This window comes from Artemia franciscana, chromosome 14 (genome assembly GCF_032884065.1).
Source record: "Artemia franciscana chromosome 14, ASM3288406v1, whole genome shotgun sequence".
In the NCBI taxonomy this organism is placed as follows: Eukaryota; Metazoa; Arthropoda; class Branchiopoda; order Anostraca; family Artemiidae; genus Artemia; species Artemia franciscana.
The window spans coordinates 10,314,011-10,338,647 of NC_088876.1; the positions used below are offsets into that span (position 1 = coordinate 10,314,011).

Here is a 24,637-nt window from a genome sequence, read left to right on the forward strand (position 1 = left end):
CATGGAGAGCAGGGGCACGTGTACCGTGAATTTTGACTTGGCACAGGCGACTCAGGTAAGTCAAAAGATAATATAGGCATCTAGGTTATCAAAATGGTACATCTCAAATATCTTGGGATTATTATGAGGGATGAAGTTGAAACTTTCAGGTATCGTTGGAGGAAAGAAGGGTATGGGGACTTCATATTCTGTAATGGGAGAAGAACAGAGGCTAAAATTTTTGTCTCCGATTCATCAAAGACGTTTTTGCACAGTTAAGCAACAAGGTTAACTATCAAAACGCCATATGTGCAATATCTCGGAGGGAATCAAGTTGAAGCGTTCAGGGAGTGGTGACAAGTGGATCTTAAATGTCGATTTGTAACGATCGAACTCATTGATCCACCTAAAATTTCTTGTGCTACTAGAACCAGTGAAGTAGTGAAGTTAATCAAAAGACAGTATATGTGCCCATGTTACTCAGTAGCGTATCAACAATGCCTCAGCAACGAATTTGGGAATCAGTTCGAGGCTTTCAGGGAATGTGAAGCCAAATAAACTCAAATTTTAGTAGTGGGAGAAATTAAAGGGCGCTATCTTTATCCAGATTGCTAAAATAGGTTATTCGAGATATTAATAAGTTCATAGGTTACTCAACCATGCCTTTGCTCCTCGTGATCTAAAATCGAGATACAGGTTTGCCAAACTTGGGACCCTAACGAGGGGTTACTCTTTCCCAGAAATAATTTACACCAAGTGGCGCGTGCCAAGCGTGGCAGAACTTTGTCACGCATTTTACGGAATGTGCCAAGCGTTGTAGAGCAATGCTAAACTTGGCACTCCCAGATGTACATCATGTGGTAAAAAGTCAGAACCCCCTTGGACCCAAAGGCTTCTATAGTCGGAGTAGCAACTTGCTAATACCACGACCCTAAGAAATCTGATTAAATGAATTACAGTTCTGATACTCTTTTAAACTGGGTTTCGTGAGATTGGGCAAAATTTTATCCTGTATTTTTCCAATGTCAAAAAATTTTGCTCTGTCTTTCATGTCTGACTCTTCGAAAAGTGGGAATGTAAGCATAACATTAGTAGGTATTTGTTTGCTGTTTTCCTTGAACTATATTAATAGCTTGTGGGTAAAATTCTACTTTAGCTACTTTTTGCTATCTTGGAAAGGGGTTAGATTAGGAAAATGAAACTTTCAGCAATGAAATCAGGTCCTAAAATATAATCTGGGAAGGTATTGCTTCCGTGTTAACCCTCTTCTGATTCCTAGGTCTATGAAATTTACCTACTTAACAGGTAGGCAACCAGTTAAATTTTTTACAAAACAACATTTTACCTTAATTTTCGGTTGTCAGTTTCCTTTACTCTGGGTTTAGTTCTGAAAATGCAATTCCTGTTATTTGAGTAGAATTTTAAACCTAATCAATGGGTTTTTCTAAATTAAAAAAATGTATTTGCAGATCTTTGAAACCTCTTAAATTGGGATTGAGCAAAGTTGTGAAGCTGAAAACAGTTTTCTTAGTTTTTATTTAAGCAGAAGATCTGTTTTGCAAGGTTTCACTTTCATAAAACAAAGAATTTCAAAGGTCATCAAAGGTCAGTGCCCTCAAGAGGGAGAAGGAGTGGAGGTATTTACTTCAAAATACTTTCCCGGGAAATGCTCTAGTCTGTAGACCCTTCCCTGAAAGTTTCATTTTTTTCCAAGAGAACCAAAAGTAGTTAAACTAGAATTTTAGCATTTATCTATTTTTTGTTAGTTTGGCAATTTAGTATTTTTGTCTTTTTTTCGACTGATATTAAAAAAATCAATCTAAAAATCTGAGGAAGGGATAATACCCCCCCCCCCATATTTTTGAGGGGACTTTCTCCTACAATCGGCATGTCTAGTGAGAATCGCAAAGAAGGAAGAAGATGAGAAATTTCTAATCACTTTTCTTTTTATGACCATATGCCTACTGTTTCCGTCCACTCTCATTTTCCTAAGAAAAATACTACTTTTTTCATAAATCTAGTCAAGTAATTCGAAGACAAAGGGAAAAAGAATTCTTTCCCCTTCCATCCCCGAAGGAAAAAGAAAGTGTCAGGGTAAGCACATCCGTTAATTTTCAGGATGACTGTCCTTTCTAACCATTACGAAGAACAAGAGATATTAGTTTTGAAGTTAATAAAGCAGATGAACAGACATATCCATCCGTAAATTAATATACACCAGACAATGAAAAGGAACATTAAAACCAGATACAAAAAAGTGGTGTGACATCAAACATGATCTTATACAGAGCAGAATATATGGTAAAGCTGCTTGGGAAATGTCAGATAGTCTGTTGGCTATAATTATTCATGGGATTTGATATAAATTTATTAAGGAGAACTCAAAAAAAATTTAAATAAAAAAATAAGTCAACATTGCTGCAACTCTAAAATGATAAAGAGGACATGGAATAATACACAATATAAATCAACACCAGACATACAGAGAGATAGAGAGAGAAAGAGAGAGAAAGAGAGAAAGAGAGAGAGAGAGAGAGAGAGAGAGAGAGAGAGAGAGAGAAAGAGGGAGAGAGATAGAGAAAGAGAGAGAGAGAGAGAGAGAGAGAAGGACATGATCATCGAAAGTTAGAGAATGGTTCATTTGATCACAGATTTGGAGTTCTAATGCCCTTTTTAGGTGCGTAAAATGATCAACACGTAGCCTCAAGGCCCTTTTAACACAGCATGTGCCTCCAAATGCCCCAACAGCCCATATGGCAATGAGTTGAAATTTCAAAATTACCAAAGGCCAGAAATTTTGAAGGTCAAGCAAAGATCTTCAATCTGATTGATGAAAAGATGCAAAGCAAGGCTCCTGGACCAGTGTCTCCCCTATTACCCAATTTCACAAATGCGGACAAGGCGTACTTCTTCTGACTCACGATCATTTGGGAACACTTTGGGCAGTGGGGCATACGCTGTGTCTCCACCCCTTTCGATCAACTGCTCATATGCTGTTTCTCTGACCATCTTCGGTAAAGAGTGCAAACCCTCCTTTTCATATTCTCTTAGGTCAATGGTAAAAACACTCCCTCCCTCCAACCCTGCTAAACAGTGCGTGCTTTCCGTTTCCAAAGCACTTTAGTGAGAAAAGCCACTCCATCTCTGACCCCCCTCCCTCTTGATCAACAGTACAAACTGGACGCCAGGTCTCCGGCCTCTTCGGCCCGGGATAATAGTACAACCGCCTAAAACCACCTAAATTAAAACGAACCAATGTTTCCAAGAAAGCTGGTACTTAAGAATATTTGAGCTTGTTGATCATAATTTCCAACAAATTATGTAGATATTTCACCAGTGTTTGGTTTGACCAAAACTACATTAGAACTAAAAAGGCTTATTGAAAATCAGGTGCTAATATGACAGCCATAGGTGACAAAATAGCGCTGAGTTAGAAAAAAGCGATATGTCTCCTATATTATTTTTTCCCGTGCGTCATCATAAAGAGTGGATGGTCGCACAATTTCGGTAGAAATGGAGCCATACCTCCATAAAGTTAATGATATGGGGAGCAAAGTGTGAGCAATGAGCGCCCACCAAATTCTTCCCGAAGAACCCTGGAAGGTTTTGAGAAACATGCCAAGCGCTATTTTCTTTGTTATTCTTTTTAAATCCTATAATAGGTCATGAGGCATTAGCTGCTTAAACTGGCAAGATAGAACACATTTTCAAGCCTTTCTTTCAATAGGAATAAACATTTTACTTGAATATGTCAGTGCCCGATAAGGACTCTCCCCTCTCCCTGCCTTGGAGGTCTTGAAAATTACCTATGGGACAATAGTTCCAACAGTGGTGACTTGCAACCTATCTCAGACATATCAAAATTACGGCTCAAAGGGCACATATTGTGCCTGGTGACATTATTTAAGGTCCATTAGTGTAACAAAAATACCGAACCCAAAATATTTCCATGCAATGTATTTGAGACACAATATCCTCGAACTCTATGGGTTTCCGACAGTTATATTCTACTTTATTAGCTGTTTCTAACAATGAGAATGAAAAAAAAGGCCCAAAATGGGCATGGACTGTCGCTGAAGTATCTCCCAATCTCCAAAATTCTCCAAATTCTGGGCTCATCTTCCCATTATACATCAGTGTTATCAAGATTTAACACGTGAATTAATTTGATAAGCGTTTAACCAATTCGTAGTCCGAAAAAAAAAACTGTCCCATTAAGAGGTTCAGTTAGTCATCCCTGGTTTATGCCCTATTTTTCCTTCACTAAAGCTAAGCCTTCGCCTTCGCTTCAGCTAAGAGCTCATATGGCACTTGTGACGAGGCCAGAAGAGCCAAGAGCCAAGAGCTCATATGGTTTGAGCTCTAGCAAAATTATAAGCATCAATAGATTTATTTAAAAGGAAAATCAGAGGCTTAATACCGGTTGAGACTTAAAATAAGAGCTCTGAGTCACGAGGTCCTTCTAAATATCAAAATTCATTAAGATCCGATCACCCACTCGTAAGTTATAAATACCTCATTTCTTCTAATATTTCCTCTCCCTTCAGCTCCCCCCAGATGGTCTAATCGGGGAAAACGACTTTATCAAGTCAATTTGTACAGCTCCCTGACACGCCTACCAATTTTCATCGCCCTAGCACCTCCGGAAGCACCAAGCTCGCCAAAGCACTGAGCCCCACCCCCTAAGTCCCCTAAAGAGAACGGATCCAGTACGGTTAGATTAATCACGTATCTACCATATTTGCTTATTCTACCCACCAAGTTTCGTCCCGATTTCTCCACTCTAAGCGTTTTCCAAGATTTCCAGTTTCCTCCTCCAACTCCCCCTAATCTCGACAGATCTGGTCAGGATTTGAAATAAGAGCTCTGAGACATGAGTTCCTTATAAATATCAAATTTCATTAAGATCCGGTCACCCTTTCTGAAGTTAAAAATTTCTCAATTTTTCTAATTTTTCCAAATCAACACCCCCTCCAAAGAGAACAGATCCGTTCCAATTATCTCAATCACGTATCTATAGCTTGTGCTTATTCTTACCCGATCTCTCCACTTTTAAGCGTTTTCCAAGATTTCTGTTTCCCCCTCCAACCCCCTATGTCCCCGAATTGAAAATGGAGCATCTGAGGGATAAGATCCTTCTATATATAAAGTTTTATTAAGATCCGATCGTCCCTTCGTAAGATAAAGATACCTCAATTTTCACGTTCCCAAAAATTCCGGTTTCCCCTCCAACTCTCCCCAATGTCACCGGATCTGGTCGGGATTTAAAATAAGAGCTCTAAAGCACAAGATAATTCTAAATATCGAATTTCATTAAGATCTGATCACCCGTTCGTAAGTTACAAATATCTCTTTTTTCTAATTTTTCCAAATTACCCCCCCCCCCAACTCCACCAAAGAGAGCGTATCCTGTCCAGCAATGTCAGTCACAGATTTTAGGTTTCCACCCACCCCTCCCCCAACTACCCCCAATGTTACCGGAACTGGAGCGGATCTGATCCGGTTATGTCAGTCATGTATCTTGGACTTGTTTTTATTCTTCCCACTAAGTTTCACCCTGATCTCTCCGTTTTAAGTGTTTTCCAAGATTTCCGATTCCCCCCGACTCCCTCCTCCAATGACTTTGGATCCTGTCGGGATTTAAAATAAGAGATCTGAGTTACGAGGTCCTTCTAAATATGAAATTTCATTAAGGTCTGATCACTCCTTCGTATGTTAAAAATACCTCATTTTTCTAATTTTTCAGAATTACCCACCCCCACTCCCCAAAATAGAGCGGATCCGTTCCAGTTATTTCAAACACGTTTTTAGGACTTCTGCTTATTTTTCCCACCAAGTTTCATCCCGATCCCTCCACTCTAAGCGTTCTCCAAGATTTTAGGTTCCTCCCCCCCAACTCCCCCCAATGTCACCAGATCCGGTCTGGATTTGAAATAAGAGTTATGAGACGCAATATCATTCTAAATATCAAATTTCATTAATATCCGATCACCCGTTCGTAAGTTAAAAAATACCTCATTTTTTCTATTTTTCCGATTTAAGCACCCCCCTCCCACTCCCCCCTCCCCCCAGACGGTCGAATCGGGGAAACGACAATTTCTAATTTAATCTGGTCTGGAACCTGATACGTTTTCCAAATTTCATCGTCCTAGCTTACCTAAACTAGCAAAACCGGGACCGACAGACCGACAGCATTTGCGATCGCTATTCGTCACTTGGTAGATACCAAGAACCATAAAAACCAAATGAAAGAGAGAGAGTTTGTTAAAAGCATCGAGCCTCGTTTTCATGCTCTGAATCGGAAAGATAAGGATGATAAGAGATTTGAAGAGAGGACCATAAAAGCTAGGAAGCAATTTACGAGGGGATCTATTATTTCAATGCATCCATAAACCATATTAGGAACTTGCTAATTAATACCACCTCAAGTTTACGAGACGAAAGGAACCTTCCTTGTAATTCCGAAGTAATTTTCTTAGAAAAGATTCCCAATGGAAAATGATCTAAGGTGGAAAATTGAAATTTTAGCGTCGTCACTTTAAGCTAAGGGCCTTGCTAATGGCAAAAAAGTACTTATGTTCAATGCAAAATTTCCAGAAAGGATCCTCAACTACCAAGGAAGCCGACGAAGCTATTTACGACAAAGGAAGGGTTTGTCGCTATTTACGACAGGATAGGGCCATGCCTACCCTGAAAAAGTTTATCAGTGGGTTTGAATTTTTTTTACCGAAGATTCAAATATCTTGATAAAACGTTAATAGCTTCTCAAAAATGACTAAATCAATTATCTATTTCGGAATTTTCCTTTGACAAAATTTAAGCCTTATCGAGCCAAAGTTTTAGTTTTGCCACACAAAACGGTCAGAAATGTCACTTCGCTAGAGCACAATCTACTTGTCTACTTAAAAAGCGCGTAAAATACCATATTCTTTTTTGTTAATTTTTAGATGGGGGACTGTACACCTTTCTGGTCATGAATATATTTGGTAATTTGGTAGAGGTTTTTTGGTCACGAATATACCAAAGGTACATTTTTTCTATTTTCTACTTTAATTTACTTCATTTTTTTTGGGGGGGGGGGGAGGTAGGTCAAGCCCTTTTTCAAAATCTCAAAAATTTGCTTCTATTATTAAAGATTATAAATAACTTGAACTTAAATAACATATTATGCTTTTTCTACAAAAAATTGTCTACTGCTTTCGAACCAGAGTTATTTGCAATTTTTTTCAACTAAAACAGTTTCTTAAAAAAAATCTTTTCGATTTTTTCTGTTACTTCGGTTCGAGAATCGCTATTTACTAGGTAGAAATCTCCAAATTAAGTTAGCTCAAGTCTCCAGTCACAACAATTTTAACAAACGGAAACGTAGTACATTATTCAAGGTTCTAGTCGCTTTTCTAGGAAATTAGAGTCATTCTATTTCAAACATAGACTACGGAGAGCGTAGAAATATTTAGAAATGCAAATATTCAAATCCAGAATATGATGAAAGACAATCGCCCCCGAAGTTAAACCAGCTGTTGGGAGAGAAAATTGCTTCTCATTCCTTGTTTAACGAAGCATGGAAAGATACAAAAAATAAAAATAAAATGTTTCTGTTTGAGAACATATTTTCACAGGCTCAAGTTTTTATTTCCAACAAGAAAAGTATTCACAAGAGTAGATACTTGAAGCGTAAAACAGAAAGTTGTGTTTATATAATTGTTTTCATAAAATCTGTCATTCCATGCATTGGGAGATGCGTTGAACTAAAGGGGTGTGTACTTATTCACTATGTCTTTACCAGAGGCAGAGGACCGGTATCAAGGAGAGACCGGATGCACAGTTAGAAACAGAATGGAAGGTCAGAGACTCCAATTCTTGTACATTTAAGATTTACAGAGAGCGATAAAAAGTGTAAAACGCCAATCACGGGTAAGAACAGATAAATCAGCCCAACCAAAAGAATTTTAGCAATAGCTAAGGATTGTGCACATATTTTGACTTTGTAACTCCAGTCCTACCTCACCAGTCTACCAGTAGTACTACCTACCAGTCTTTTTCTCCAGCCCTATTTTCTGTTTCACATCCTTTTTCGTTATGCCTTCCTGATTCTAACGAAAATTTTCGCACATAGCGTTTTGGATCACTGATAAATCAATAGAGGATGCAGCCGATTCATTTCTACAGTTAAAAGTTTTTAATTTAATGATGATTCATCATAATTGCAAAAACGAGGTTTGAAATGGTTCTTAATAGTCTTGGAATTTTCAAACATACAGGCAACCTACTAGTCCTCATTTCTGTTTTATGTGGGAAAATGAGGAAGATTTGATTCATTTTGTGGATATATGTAGTGAATTATCAGATTTAACTTAAGAATAGTTTGGGATTAAGTTTTTAAAGAATGAGGAAATAATAAACTTCAAACAGTTCGTGGTAACGAACTAAAAGTAAGGAGTGACTCGGTCCAATAGAAACCAAAACCCTAATAAACAGAATTTTTACAACAATAGACACATCAATAGAATTCGCTTTTTATGGTGATTCTCAATATATGAAATTCGTTAAGTATAATGTTACCCATCAAAAGCTAAGAGCCTGATCAAAGCATTATATTCAGCATATCAGAGAACCAAACTGTTGAGGTTTTAAGCAAAAATAACCAAGCATCTGCAAAAATGTAGAATTTTGCATTTTTGGCCTGTACACAGACTACGGATTTGTTTTTATTTGTTTGTTTTGTTTTCTTGCCTGGGTGATCGTACCGAATCGATAGTACTAGACGATCGAGACAGGGCTCATTCTAACCCAAAATCAAAAGTTCTAGGGCCCCTTATAAGTGATCATAAGGATTGGAGGGCAGCTAGCCCACCTCCCACATGCTTTTCCCCCCTGAACAGTTGCACAACCATGCCTCTGGGGAGGACATGACCCTCCGCAGCCTTTGAAGAGAGGGCTGGATGTTCTGAAATTTCGTATTTTGTGCATATATTATTTTCACTCGGAATAAGCCCAGAATTTTTGGCGAGAAGAATTTTCTGTGGCAGGGGGATCCACGGAGAGAACTTTCCGTGGGGAGGGAAGATTCCGGAGATGAATTTTCAAGAAGAAATTTTAAAAGGGGGGAATTTACCGGAATCTCTACACAAATTACTTTTTAGATGTTTTATTTTCTCTATACCGACTCAATTTTACTGACGGAGACTTTCCGGAGAATGGTCCGAGAGAAATTTTCAAATGGGTTTGAATCGCTTGAGAGATTTTTCCGCAGAACGGGGAAGGTGATTTTCCGTGTGTGAAATTTGCAGGAAATTTTCCACAGAGGGCGATTTCGGGTATGATTTTGAAACGATTAAAAAATTAAATTGAAAACAGGTCTTTTTTCATATGAAGGTAGGCCAAGAAAAATTTTCCAAGGGAAATTGTCTGCAAAAAAATTTCTAAGGGGAATTTTTGAGTGAGAAAGCATGAAAGGCGTTAAAATTGTGACAGGTGCTAACAACAGTGAAGGTGATTCTGAACAAGAATTTGAGGTGTTTTTACGTATGGTGGACCAGTCAAACAGCAGAGACGAGGCGTTCATCAAACTGAGCCTAAACGACCAAACTTTAGGTAGATTCAAACTGGACACCGGGGCTAAGGCAAATGTACTTCCTGCTAAGTACTTTGACACCGTAAAGCAACCACCGGAAATCAAACCAACTGCCCAAAAACTAACAAGCTACTATGGATCAAGAATCCCAGTCAGAGGAACATGTCAGGTGATGGGCAGTTACCAGTCCCAAGTAGTATTGAAACTACAATGTCTATGTAGTCGAAACAGATTCTGTCCCTGTTCCAGAGTTGAGATCAAGCATCGATCTGAACCTAGTCAAATTGGTCGTGAATTGGAAAACCCGATGAAATTAATATTGAACAATCACAAGATGGATTTGAAGACATTAGAAAACTCTTGAGACCACTTCCACCTGAAAGAAGAAGTCATCCCGAAAGTTCATCCAGCAAGAAAGGGTCGAGCCTCCCTTAGAGATAAACTAAAACAAGAGCTCAATCAAATGGAACAAGAAGGCATCATCGAAAAGATTAACACACCCACAGAATGGGTAAATTCAATGGTAGCTGCTGAAAAGAAGAATGGTAATCTGAGAATTTATATCGATCCCATTTCTACGCTGGAAGATACGACTAAAAAACTACATGGAGCCAAGAACTTTAATAAGATGGACACCAGATAGGGCTATTAGTCACTTATGAGGACCTTCAGCACTATCCATGGCAGTTATAGCTTCAAAAGAATGCCATTCGGGATAAAATCCTCCCATGACGAATGCCAAAGGACAATTGAAGAACCATTCGAGGTCCTTGCAGGTTTTGTGGTGATCGTCAACGACCTGTTACTTTACGCAACGACAATTGAAGAGCACAACAAGTGCCCCCTTGATATCCAAGAAAGAGCAAGACTACGCAGTGTCGGATTTAACGAGGAAAAATGTCAATCCTATGTCTCAAGCGCACCATGTTTCGGACATCAGCACTAACGGATTACAGCCTGACCCCGAAAAGCTGAGACTCATTAACAAAATGCCAAGCTCAACCAGCAATGAGGAGCTAGCTACTCTTCTTAGCATACTAAACTTCTTAGCTAGGTATATACCAAACCTCTTCTCAAAGAACAATGAACTGCGGGACCTGCAAAAACAGAAGGAGTTTGTCTGGGGCGGAAAGCACGAAGAAGTCCTGAGGGAAATAAAAAAATCAATAGTGCCAAATCTATCTTTCTTCGACCCATCATGTAGCTCCATTGATTTCACCGTTGACACTTAATCCCACGGGCTCGCAGCGTACCTGTCATCCAATGGCAGTGTCATCGCTTACGCCTCTAGATCCCTGAACAAAAATAAGCCGAAATAATCTCGACTAGGAAAGGAGCTAAAAACGATTGTGTTTGGGTTTAAGCACTTCCACCACTATTTGTATGGGAGAGAGGTGAAAGGCACAACCAGCCACAGGCCTCTAAAAAGCATAGTCTCCAAGCCCTACAGAAAGAGCCAGCAAAAATTCAACGAATTCTGTTACAGATCCAACCTTATGAAGTGACACTCACCTAGTGACCCGGCACCAACATTCCAGTCGCCGACACTCTTTCTAGGCGAGATTACAACGAGAGCTCAAAATTTATGTCCATCAGCTTTTGATATTCTTACCTGTCAGAGATGCAAAACTAGCAGAAATTGCAAAAAAAAAAAATCTTGCTCAGTCAACTAACAAATACCATAAAAATTGGATGGCCAAAAAGTCAGAAGCTCCACAGCTATTATCTCTTGTCCTACTAGACAATAAAACACAAACTGACGGTTGACTGTGGCCTCATCCTCAAGGGAGAAAGAATCGTCATACCTGAAAAGCTGAGATCAGACAAACTTAGCTAGTTGCATACTTCCCTCTTGGGTATTGAAAAACGAAAAAGCGAGCAAGAATAATCGTCTACTAGCCAGATCTCACGCAGACATTGAAAGGATGATTCAAAAATGTTTTTTTATGTCAGAAGTTCGGCGACAGGAACCAGAAGGAGGACTTCATATCCACAAAGATACCCTTGCTGCTCTGGCAAAACAGGTCACTACAGGCTTCTTCACCTGGAAAGGATCAAACTACCTGATCCTAGTCGACTACCCTGCAGGTTCTTTGAAGTGGAGAAGCTGAAAGATATGACTACAAGCGAGGTAATCTCAAAACTGAAAGCACACTTTGGCACACAAGGCATACAATTCTCCCTCATGTCAGACCACGGTAGTCAGTACACATCAACGTAATTCCAAAAATTTTAAAAGGGATGGGGGATCCAACATCAGACCTAACACTTCCCACAATCAAACGGCCCTGTAAAACAGTCCAGACATGCTAGCAAATTATGAAAAAGGCTCGCGAAATCGAAAAAATCCTTATCTAAGACTTCTCAGATACAGAAATACTCTAGTAGATGATTCGCTACTCACTCACAGTTATTGATGAGCCACCAGTTGCTATCCCTCATCCCTTGTGCACCAAAGAAACTGGTCAAGAAGGTCGTATCTACGTCTAAGTTCTTCTAGCACCGCCGAAGGAGCAGAAGATGTACAATGACCACTCGCAAAGCCTCTGAGACCACTCCGTTTGGGCGACACAGTGAACTATAAAAAACATCCTGATGGTATCTGGGAGAGCACCCAAGTGGTTAGCTCAGCAGCTGCCCCCAGATCATACTATCTCTCACCCGAAACCGGCACAGTAGTGAGAACTAGTGCGCTTGTCAGCCCACCTCATAACCAACACTAAAACTCCACTCCGGACCAATGTAATGAGCCTGCTTAGAGTGGGCTCAGTATAATCACGACGAACCTACCGTCCTACAGACGCCACGCAGACCCTGCCCAAGTGTAAAACGAGTGGGCAGGGCAATGATGCCCCCCTCTCGCCTGAACCTATAATAGTGCTACACCAAGGACGAGCTAGAAGTGTAAATACCAACAGTGGTTTTGGGAACAGGCAAAAACGTGAACCTAGTGCCGCTTGTCCCTAAAGTGTTATTCTAAACATCGAAGTTGATTCTCTCTTTTATTTATTTTCTTTTTTTATGTTTCCTCTTGTGTTTGCAGGGGTGTAAAGAGGTGCGAGACGAGCACCGCCTCTTTAAACGAGGTGCAGAAAAAGAAAGCCAAGATTACCAACTAAAGTTTGGGAGAAGGAGGATGTAGTAATATGTTATATTGCTTTGCTTCCTTGCTTTTGCTTATTTGCTTCTTTCGCTTTTGCCTATGTGCTTTACTTATTGGTGCCTAAATCAAGAATAATCTCAAAAACACTACGATCATTCTATGTGCGAATATGATAAAAATTTTGTCGTGGGGGATAGGTGGCCTAGAAAGGGTTTAATGTGCTTCATTAAAAAAGTTGGCGTTTATTGGTTATGTAGTAGAAAACGACTGAAAAAGATGAGGCAATGACCAGGTTCCAAAAATTTAGCGAACGAAAGTTTTATAGAGGAGCAAATGCTAGGCGGAAGAGGAAGGAGAGCATAATTCAACTTTGATTAACATATCCATTACAGCCTAATTTCTTGAACGTGATTCTGTGGATTCAATTTTCCCTGGGTGTCGTGTTTGCGTTTATCATAAGAAAAATTGGTAATTGTTTACATAACATGAAAATGATAACAGTTTTTAAAAGGAAGGATTAAAACATGTCGTTTCGACGAATGACAAAATAGAAACAATACGACTTTGTGACGACACTGCCACTTTTTCCGATGACAACAAAAAACGACAGTTTCCGCAATGACAGAAAAGAATAATGTGGCTTTGTTCGATGACCAGGAAAAACCATGAAACTCTTTGCAATTACAAAAAAAAATTAAAATAAATGACATTTCATCCGGCGACAGAAAATAAAATGGTGGCACTTTTAGCAATGCTCGAAATATCAATGGCATAAAAAGCGATTGCAAAATGTCATCGAACTCGCTTATATTCAATAGCTAAGATTTACGCATTGGCTTGTATTTCCTTCAGATACTCTTTCAATCCCTTAGAAAAGGTTTTTGGCCCAAGTTCTAAAGTCACTTAATTTATTAGCAAATCTTTGACATTTGCCATCTCCTTCATCTTTCTTATATAAGGTAATAACGTTCATCTTTTGTTTCTTGGATTCAGAGACAACAAAGTTATTACTCTAATCAAATCTAGCCCTAAGGGGAACAGAAAACAGAGTGGTTAACAAAATGTATTAAATTTCCTGACATTATATGAATGTACGAAGGGACTGAACGAGACCCTTGCGTCTAATTTCCTGACCTTATTTAATATTGACTTATTGTAGCTTCAAAGAAAGAGCACAATCAAGGCATAATAAATAGTTTTGAAAGATTTTTTACTTTTGTTTAAAACCTTCAGGACAAATTCCAGATTGCAAGATGAATTGAAATAAACTTTTGTCAACTAAAGTAAATTGACATAATCTCGCAAAAAATAAATCATACTTTCTTTTAAGAGTGAGTTGAACATAAAATCGGCAAAAAAAAAGACAAACAAAGGTGGGTTATATTGAAAACATAAGGAAGTTTTAGCAGAAATCACAAATATTGAGAATTGCAGAGAAAGTAGAAATCAAAATCTCTTTGTTCCTTGTTTTGTCTTAGAGTTTTAGAATTTACTCATTGATGGAGGGTTCAGTATTTGTAAATTCTATATTTATTGTTCTATTAATGATTTTTATGAGTCAAAATGCTTCTACTAGCTTTATCCCGGTTTGGCTAATAAAGTACATTCTATTTTTCAAAAGGTCACGAACAAAATAGAATTTGAGAAGCAGGAAATTAACTCTTTGGGGCCTTAAGCAACAGTTCTAACATGCAATCAATCCAAGGACCAATTTAATCAATAAGTCAATTTAGAATAATTTAAAACTTCAAAAAATCAGGCATCACTTTCTTTGAGTAATTTTACCGTTTTTCATGGAACATTCTCTGCCTCTGAGGACAATCTCTCTAATCTGAAAACATTAAAACAGATATAAAGTCACCAAGTTTCATCTCTCATTGTGGAGTAAAACATTATTCATCTTCAAACTCGACATTAGTACTCATGATTTTTTTTATTATTATTTTTGGGAAGTTCTCCATTGCTGAGGGCAAACTCTCAAGGCGACTATTTTACACAGCTTAAATCATATAAAAAAACAATGAATTTCTTCTTTGTATGTGACGTCAAGCATTAACATTGACTTGAATTCCGAACTCTCGTATTCAACATATTTCTGCTAGTTTTGCAGTATTTTTGCAAATAAAGTGTATTCTATTCTGTCCTACTAACTATTACGAACGTAAAAGCACGTCAGAAGCAAAAGAATTAATCCCAAAATAACAAATCCAAATTGTAATCCAACCATAAAACTAAATTCCCTGCCGATGAAGACAATCTTTCAAATAATGAAAACAAACTGATCAAACCATTAATGGTCACGAACTTTAAGTAAAGAGTAACTCATGCTAATAGTAGCCTAAACTCTAAAACATGGAATTTTTTTTTAAAAATATATGCAGCAAAAGAATTGAAATTTTAAGGTGATTCCAGATACGCAAATTCATTTATTTTAAGATTACCGTTAAAGTTATAAGCCTAAAACAGTTTTCCTAATTATAGGAAAAGCGAAAAAACGCGCTCAAGATGGAGAGTGATCTTGATGAAAATTACACCATCTAATTTGGCATATTAGAAAATCTCATTAAAGAGATTTCAATCTCCTATCTAACAAAGCGAGATATAGCAAATCTTAAATGTCGCTTTTTTTACTTTTGAATCTATGAAAGACAATTACCCATACTTGTACATTAGCTCTTTAACTCTAGAACAACTGCCAAAATCTTTCATCTCAGAAAACCTTGCCTACCCTCCCTTTTTACTTGACTCGGACCAAAAGCCCGACATATTGTGCACAGAAATGCATCAGCTCATAAACCCTGAACTACACAATAGATGGTACCTCGTTTCATAAAATTAAAAGTTTACTGATCCTAAATTCTAATTATTTATTTTTCTAAATGTCAACTTCGGTACTATTTTTTTTTCTTTAGGCTTTGCTGTCATTTCGATCCCTATTGGGACGCAAAATAAAAAAAAAAAAAAGAACAGAATCTGAGAAAACGATAGACAGAACTAATAAAAAACATAATACTAGATAGCGGACTGAGGTATTTACTGAAGGCACTCTCTACGAAATCCCGTGTAAAACCGTTAGCACAAAAAAAGTTGAATGCCCAAGGACATGTACGCTCGGTCATTGAACTTCCATAGATATCTTAAAGCCACTATCAACAAAAAAAGTGAAAATTCCTTTTTTTCCATTGAAGATAGCAGCACATGTGCATTGTTTTTTTCATTCCAAGGGGGCATCATCTGAAACCAATCAATAGGCGTACATTATTGAAAGGGGGTTCTTTAGAACCAAAATTTAAAGACCTAGTGCACTTTTTAAGTGATAAGAGACAATACCACAGTAAATTGATAATTTCTGGCCTTTTATAAAAAAAAAACAACAAAAAAACAAAAAAATAACATGAATGTTGGCCTGATTGAGGTGTTGAATTATTATCGACCAAAAGATCTTAAAGCTAATAGAAGACATTTATACAGCGTCCTCGTCTCAGGGCTCATACTGGCACGGGTACACAACCAGTCCCTAAATTTACATATGTTCAATATATATTATAATTTTATACAGGCCTATATATATATATATATATATATATATATATATATATATATATATATATATATATATATATATATATATATATATATATATATATATATTATTCATAGTTATAATTTTAAAAATAACGAAATGAATTACAACCGCGCTGGGATAACCTCCACTGCCTTTTCTATCCTGTCTTTTTTCTCATTTAGCTTCTTTTCTGAAGATGTGTGTTTCATTAGGCGCTGTTTTCATTTATTTATATAGTAGAGTCGGTCGGACTCCAGCATAAAAAAAGAATTACATGATATGTGCTCTCTGATGAGGACCAGAGAAAAAATATTTCGTTCCTTCTCTCCCGGCACAAAAAGAGTTTTCTTATCCCATTCCCTCACTCTGCAAAAAACACACTTCTGGAAAGTTTCAAGTAGATCCCACAGCCGTGATCCGTGAGACAAAACAGGATAGACTTACAAAAATTATGAATAAAGCTCAACACAACTTTAATAAAACCTACAGATTGTACATACTCACCGGGTATTGGGTGTACCGGTATACCGAGTGAGTATTGTAAATACTCACCGGGCTTTAGGTTTCAGACACCCGTTGGGTCAGGGCAAACGGTTGCTTTCAGGGCTGAGAGTTCGGATCATTAGCCAATTATGAAGGTAAATTATTCTGGCATACCGCTCTCTGCTTATCGTTGGCTAGGGTTACGATTTTGATTCAATTATGGTGTATTAATAAATACTTCATGTTCATGTTCATGACAATCACGCTAAGCTAATCTAACCTTAATACTTTACTAAACACTTAAAGCCATAAAGAAGAGATAAAAAAAAAAAAAATAACACAATTCTCGTAAATTGCGGGTCAGCTTTCACCAGTGTCACTATTGACCATTCTTCACAGAAGAGGGCAAAGTTCTAAGCAGCCAAGGGAAAAAGGTTAATGAAAAAAGGTTAAAGTCAAGTTAAACTGGAACAACTTTTGTACTTCTCTAAAAATGCTATGGCTAGCATACACTACAACAAATACTACTACTACTAATAACTCATCGCAGCACCAAGCCACCTGCGGCCAACACAGCTACGCACGCTTCTCCTCCAACTCAATCTATTCAGGCACCCCTCTTTACACCCTCCCAGGAAGTTTCCATTTCAACGGTAAACAAAAATATCAAAGAATTGAGGTCCAACATTAATAATGATAATCTTTTCGTAGCTAAAGACAAACTTTATATAGCTGAGGTCAAAACACTTTAGGGTGATTTTCAACTGTTTTTATGGAATATTCTAAGCAGCAAAAACCAAAAAATTGTCTCATTCTACCCTCATGTTACAGTTCAAACAACTTTTTTACTTCACTAACCATTTAAAGCCATTAAAAGTTTAAAAAATTGTAAATATCAATAAATTTTGGGGTCAGCATTTGCAATTATTTTTATTTACTATTATCCGTAGGCGAGGGCGAAATGTTAATAAGCTTTTTATTCTTTTTTTATGGTAAACTTGTAGATGTAGAATGTTATAAACCAAGGGTGAGTATTCGCAAGTGTTTTTATTTACTTTTATTTGTAGCATAGGGTAAAACTCTTCATAAGCCAATTAAAATGTTTCTATGAAAATTTTTGGGAAGCTAAGTGTAAAACATTTACTCAATTTGCACGATGATTTTAAAGTTAATAGAACCTTTATTTCTTGATAAGCTTCCAAAGCCATCATAAGTATATAAAAAAAGATTGGACCATAAGAATAAGTAAAACGTTATGTATATGTGTGTTTTGACGACAAAAACGAATATTTGGCTTGTCCGCTGCTTTGATCAGTTAATTATATTTTATTTTATTTTGACTAGTCAGTTATTGTTTACTATAACTTAAGCCGTCCTGGCCTAGTGGGTTGGTGCGCCGGATTCAGGACCCCTTGTCTGAGAGGACGCGGGTTCGAATCCCAGTGTACCCAATTCTTCAGTTTGGGACGGGGGTCAGTGGCGTGACTCTGTAAGCTTAGCCAGAGTCGACCCAGCTCTAAATGGGTACCTGGAGAAATCTGGGGAAGGTAAACAGGAAGGGTATCCGAAAGCAAAGGATGGCTGGTCCCCAACCCCCCATTGCACTTCGCTGAAGTGCCAAGAAACGGAGATCAGCACCGCCGATACGGACTGTAAAATCTAATGCCGTATCCTTTACGCTTTTTTTTATTGTTTACTGATTTTAAGTGGATGATCAGAATTATTTTAAATCATTTCATAAGTGTTGACTATATATATGTTTTGACGACTAAACGAATATTCGGCTTCTCCGCTGCCAGTTTTTTAAATAAATTGAATCCAATTGAATATATATTTGCTATTATCCGTAGCTGCAAGCAAAACTCTTTAAAAGCCTATTCAACTGTTTTTATGTAAAATTTTAAGCAGCTGTGGGAATAAAAGTCACTCAATTTATATAACATGTTTTATTGGAATAACTTTTACATTCCGCTAGACATTCAAAGCAACAATAAGCATTGAATAAAAAATTAAAATAATATATAAGGTCAAAGAATTGCGATTCAGTCTTTACAAGTTTTATTATTAACTATTCTCCGTAGTTGAGGGAAAACCCTACGTAGATAAAGGCGTCACTATTTATAATCATTTTCTATGGCTTTTATGAAAAATTCTAAGTAGCTAATGACAAGAACGTTACTCAGCTTTTGAAACAATGCCAATATACAATTCTCATGCTTCACTGCGCGTTCAAAACAATCATAAACGCGTATTAAAATGTCTATAAATTGTGGGTAACTATTTACCAAGTCTTTAACTGAATATTTACTATTTTATACCATATCCTGTTTTATAACATTTCTTATTAATTTAGTTTATTTGCTATTATCCGCAGCTGAGGGTGAAACTGTTTATAGATACTTTCTACCGCTTTTGTTGAACAAACGCAGCCAATGGCAAAAAAAAAAATACTCGAGTGCCACAGGTATATTAAATTGATACAACGTCTGTGCTTTGCTAAACATTCAAATCCGCCGTAAGAATAATAAACGAAATGCCAGAAATAACATTTGAAAGGTCGAGAATTGATGATATTGAGTCGTCAATAATATTCCAAATGCATTATTTTTTCACTATCCCAAATGTTTGGGAATTATTTCTTTTATTAACTGTTCTTCTGAGCTGAAGGAAAACTCTCAAGCTGATAAGGCTAAAAACTGACATAAGCTATTTGTATATTAAAAAGCCGACATTTAAAAACCATCATATTCCGCCGTTCGATAAACTAAGCGTATGTAGATAATTTTTATGTTTCGTTCTACTATAGAATATGGTCTTTGACTATAGGCAAACTGCCACTTTGATTTAGTTAAACACACTGGTGTTAATTCACAAAAAAACTTAGGCAGAGAGGCAAAAGTGTAACCTAGTTAAAGAGCAAAAAGTGTAATCCCAGATTTTAGGAGCGAATATTTTCTTCAAAGAAAATCCAAAAAAAACTGTTTTTGAATAAAAATACTTAAAAAAGGGTATTTTTCACAATCCAGGGGAGGTGAACAGTTAAACGGAAAAAAACGTATCCAGGATTTTTTCGGGGGGGGGGATGTTTTTTTCTTGAACAAAAGTATAGTGGGGAAAATGTCCAGGGTTTTAGGATGTTTAATTATATACATAAATATGCATAGCGCTCTTAAGTTAGAATTTCTAAAAATCGCTTCTAAAGTAGTATTTAATGTAGTATGGCAAAAAATATATCCCTTTTTTGGTATTAATCCCTATTTTTAGGGGATCTTCAACTGGTTCTGAAAGGGTCAAATGTAGAAAATCAACATGTCAGGCGTCAGTGTATATATATATATATACACGCTTTTTTCTGTTTACTATCTAGGAATATTCCTGACTGCAGAATAACCCTCTCCCTCCATTTCAAAACAACTGCACGCCATATATAGTCTAATCCTGTTAACAAGTTAAGTAATATAGCGCAAATAATAATAAATTCAGTCAAGCATGTAGGCAATGATCAAATACAAACTTTCAATATTAGAAGCTGAAAACAGCCGTTGTTGATGGAATAAAGCAAATTTACTCAGCTTGAAATTGGCTAGCAAATATAAACTAAATATCATTAGAACGGAGTACGTAGCTTCATGAATGTTGAATTTAAATGAAATGTTTACAAGAGGAATAGATCTCTTAAAAGAGAAATATGTTTTGTGAATTTACCGAAAATCCTTCAATTAAATAATAAAGACACAATATTTTTGAACAAAAATATTTTCTATGTTATTTAAAGGAACTTATTTAGTCCGAAAGTACCTATTTGTAGGCAATATTGATGCACCAAGCCAATGCCAAAACTTGAAAAATAAATCAAGATTTTAATGAAAACCCTAATGGATTTTTTTTTTGCATACAAACCAATGGTACGCGAAGCACAAGCACCAATACCCTGATTTTCTGCCTTCGGCCGGGAGTGCTATCGTGGTTATAGACAAACCATCCAATGCTTCCAGAGCTTTCCCCCAGATTCTTCCAGGTACCCATTTCGAGATGGATTGACTCTGGTTAAGCTTACAGAATCAAATATCTGACCCCCGTCTAAAACCAAATAATCAGGAACACTACTCCAATACCCGCCTCGAAGGACATAACAGAAATAAATAGCAGAAGTAAAAACTACTTGAAACAGAAGGACTGACATATACTGCCATTCGTGCTAATTCATTGACATAGATACATTACCACACATCCATCGTCTTAGCCATTCTTATGGATCACTCAAGAACCTGACTCCAAATTAACCTAAGGAGCAGTCCAGTGCACAAAAAAAGGAAAAAAATGGGTCATGGTCCAAAATAACAACTTACATGACTTATTAGTGTTTTTTTTTATTATTCAATCCATTTTCACCGATGAACCTATCAAATAATAGTAGAGTCGCCTAATAACCTACACCATAAATCATCAAATATCAGTTTTAGAAATATCAAAATATACAACCAATTCATAAAAACATAAATGCTTAATTGAAAAGCTTAGAATTAAGAGTTTTCACAATAATAACGCCAGAATTGTAAAATCCTAAAGTACAACAATGGGTCATTAAAAACTTACAACTTCTACTAAACCCCGATCATAAGGAACCATTCACAAGATAATTAGTTTACAAAATCATGTCTGCTTTTGTTCATCAAATTCTTGCTAAATTTCATGGAAATGTGAGAACTATGCATAGTAGACATGATGGAGAGTAATATGGTTCGTTTACCTTCTTACTAAGGTTTACTCGAGATGGGTCAAAATATTATCTTTTGACCCAGTTTCGAATTAGGTTAGAAATGGCTCTAGCAGATTTTAATTATTATTAAGTCATTTAAAATGACCCAAATCCCCTCTTTTAATTCCTTTCCTATGATTTTTTTTTCTTTTTTTGCAGCGTAAGCTACAAGCTTTCTTAAGTACTACTCATTGTTGCAGGAATTACGAATTAATACTTCCATTCAGAATCACTTACCACATCCGTTGGAAGCCGCAAGGATAGGACGTAAAAAAACACTTCTAGGATATGTTTCAATCACTATCGCTTTCAGAGTGGAACTACTTAGCAAAGAAAAATCACATAGAATCGGGATGTAATCTTAACATAGCGGAAGTTTATGAGAAGCCTTCACCAAATAAGGTTTTGTTTCGAGAAAATAAAAAATCACTAAAGAGAGAATAATGTTTTTGTTTGCATTCAGAAATATTTTCATATTCAAAGGACAAGCTACTTTCATTCTTAAGGTTATAACATTTAATTAATCCTGCTAATACAAGAGATTAAATGAGCCATTGCCAAAATGGCTGTTGAAGACGTGGGTGACAGATGAATAAATTAGCTGTCGACAAGCCAAACTGTATAATAATCTTTTTAAGGATCTCTGTATTAAATTACTTGATTTCACTGTTTCCTTGTTATAAAGATTTTGATAAACTTGAATTTAGAGGCAGAAGAACATATACAGGCGCCAAATTGAATTATGTAAATCATTCTTCATACGTCTTTTCTTTATGGGCAAAATCCACCTAATATGTGACATTTCTCCACGGTGGCACCACTTCAATCTCAATGGAAATAAGACAAGGTTCAACCGTTTTGCTCACGGAAATGATAAAATACATTTTCACAGCTTTGTAGCTAAGATGGACTAATATTCCAAAAACATAAATCGAAGAAAAAAAAAAACAAAGCGTGGAGGGTACATCCGAAAATGCATTTAAATGGTAGAGTCAACAGATTTAAGACAAACGGTACGAAAGCAGTTAGCAAATTTTAACAAATTTTATCACCTATATTTTATATCAGAACATTTGACTGACTCTCTTTAGCCCTCCCCCTCCCCATCCTTATTAGGTAATATTTTAAGAGTTGCTAGGGCTAGGTTAGGTTAGTCTACAGATTGTAGGCTAGTAAAAAAACGTACTAATTGCGCTCTTTCCGGCAAAAGAGGTTCTTTTACCTTCAGCCCAGTGCAAAGCGAAAGTGGAAAAAAACATGAAAGGGATAAGTGCACTGAATTGTTTACGCATGTAGTATGTAAAAATTCACCTCTATCTAGATTCCTATTTTCTTTCGAATTATCATTTATATTAGAACTCGTATAAGTGCTTGCATAAAAAAAATCTTTGTTACTAAATTAATTATTTTGAAGAACACGCATTGGCAGAGGAAAGCATTAGAGCGCGTTACTGCATGAATACATTTTTACTCAGGGTGTGAATATATCTATGTCCATATACGTAATACTCAATACTTAAAAAAACAGGAATACTGATGAAATAATTGCAGCTCATGATGTAATCCTCAAGAGGGTTTGGAGCCAGCACAATACTTTATTTAGCAAACTTAAATTTTGTGGATAGGTTGGTTAACGTCTAGGTAATGGGAGTAACCAACAGTATCATCCAGAAATAATTTCTTTAATTCCACTAACGAGATATGTAAGACTAAACTTCACTAATACGTACAGGGAGACTCTACTTAATAAGTAAAAAAAGAATAAAAACTTACCTCAGGATCGGAATGAAGACGCCTTTGTCGTTGAAGACTTGCCTTTGAACTGCACACAGGAACATCATTTACCCTAAGCTGATCTTCGTAGCTTAAAGACAGTGGTGATCTCTGATCATTTTCCCGAGTGTAAAATTTATCAGGACAAGTCGAAGATTCAAGCACGCCTAGCGCAGAAGGAACAGAGATTGAGCTATTAATGGATGACGACCCGAGTCTCCTAATCGAACTGGGAGACCCAACCTTTCTTGGGGCAAAGTTCTCACTCTCTACCTTTAGAACATCGCTCTTTATAAAGGTATTTTGGTTTTCTACGATGGAAGGTGTTGGTCCAAATACGTTACTATGGACAGGAATATCACAAAATGAAGTTCCATTTTTCTGCTTGTTGCTTTCTATAATAACTTGCGTATCCTTACGAATTTCCGGCGGCGAAATGGGAGAACTGATATTCATTTCTGTCGGTTCATTACCAACATTTTGACTATCTTTAAATTCGTTTTCAGCAGGGTTGTCAACAGTAGAGCTAAATACAGAATAAAAGCTAGAAAAAGAATGGTGGCCCTCACCTTCACTAGAATTTTCTTCATTGGTTACAGAAGCAAAAGGAGAAGTCAAGGAACCACCGACATTTTTGCTTTTCTCTACAAAACAATCACTGTCTAAGTGAGAAGCCTTTGGTGTGATAGAACCACTCAAATCCTCTATCATAATGTTTTTGTGAAGACTGTTCAATGACAAGCGCAATGGTATTTGATCTTGCGGTTGCATCTGACTAAAATTTGGAATTATTTCTTGGAATTTTTCTGAAAGTTTGTTCAATTTCTCTCCATCTTCTAATCCAACAAAACTTGCTTCATAATCACTTGCATCGATTGAAAACGAAGAGATGGTCTCAATTGATGAAGAGCTATCATCTCTATCTGCCGTTTTAGTTGAATCACAAGGAAATGAGAGAGTATGGTCTACAGGTGAAATCCTATCAACTTTTTTATTCAATTTAAGGAACTCAATTGAAGGCCCGTCCTTAAATCTTTTCATTACGTTTAGATCATTTTGCGTTTCCTTTTCAAGATCACTGCACTGACTTTCAACCACTTCAGAATCACGGATCGGTGACACGAAACCTGTGCGGCCTGATTTTCGCAGTATGACACTGTCATTATCGGAACTAAATTTTGAAGTGTTGTTGAAGCAATCTTCATCTTGGCTAGAAGCAATTCCGGAGCGAGAGCCATGACGACTTTTAGGCTTTGGAGTTGATGTTGAAGAGAAGCGACGTAAATTACCATTGATATCTTGAAAGCGACTGAAAGCCAACGGCGCATCCTAAAAAAGAAAGCAAGGGGAATTAAATAACATGGTATTGAATTTGTTACCAGTATACTGCACTTTTTATCT

The 24,637-nt window shown here is 36.9% G+C and overlaps 1 protein-coding gene across 1 annotated transcript in view; it reads right to left on the reverse strand.

Moving 5' to 3' along the window:
• The window catches only part of LOC136035736 (uncharacterized), a 52,545-nt gene that overhangs the window by 26,964 nt on the left and 944 nt on the right, over positions 1 to 24,637 (reverse strand). The window contains exon 2 of the mRNA XM_065717705.1: positions 23,237 to 24,565. Coding sequence (XP_065573777.1) covers positions 23,237 to 24,565 — 1,329 coding nt within the window. The remainder of the gene's footprint in view (positions 1 to 23,236; positions 24,566 to 24,637) is intronic.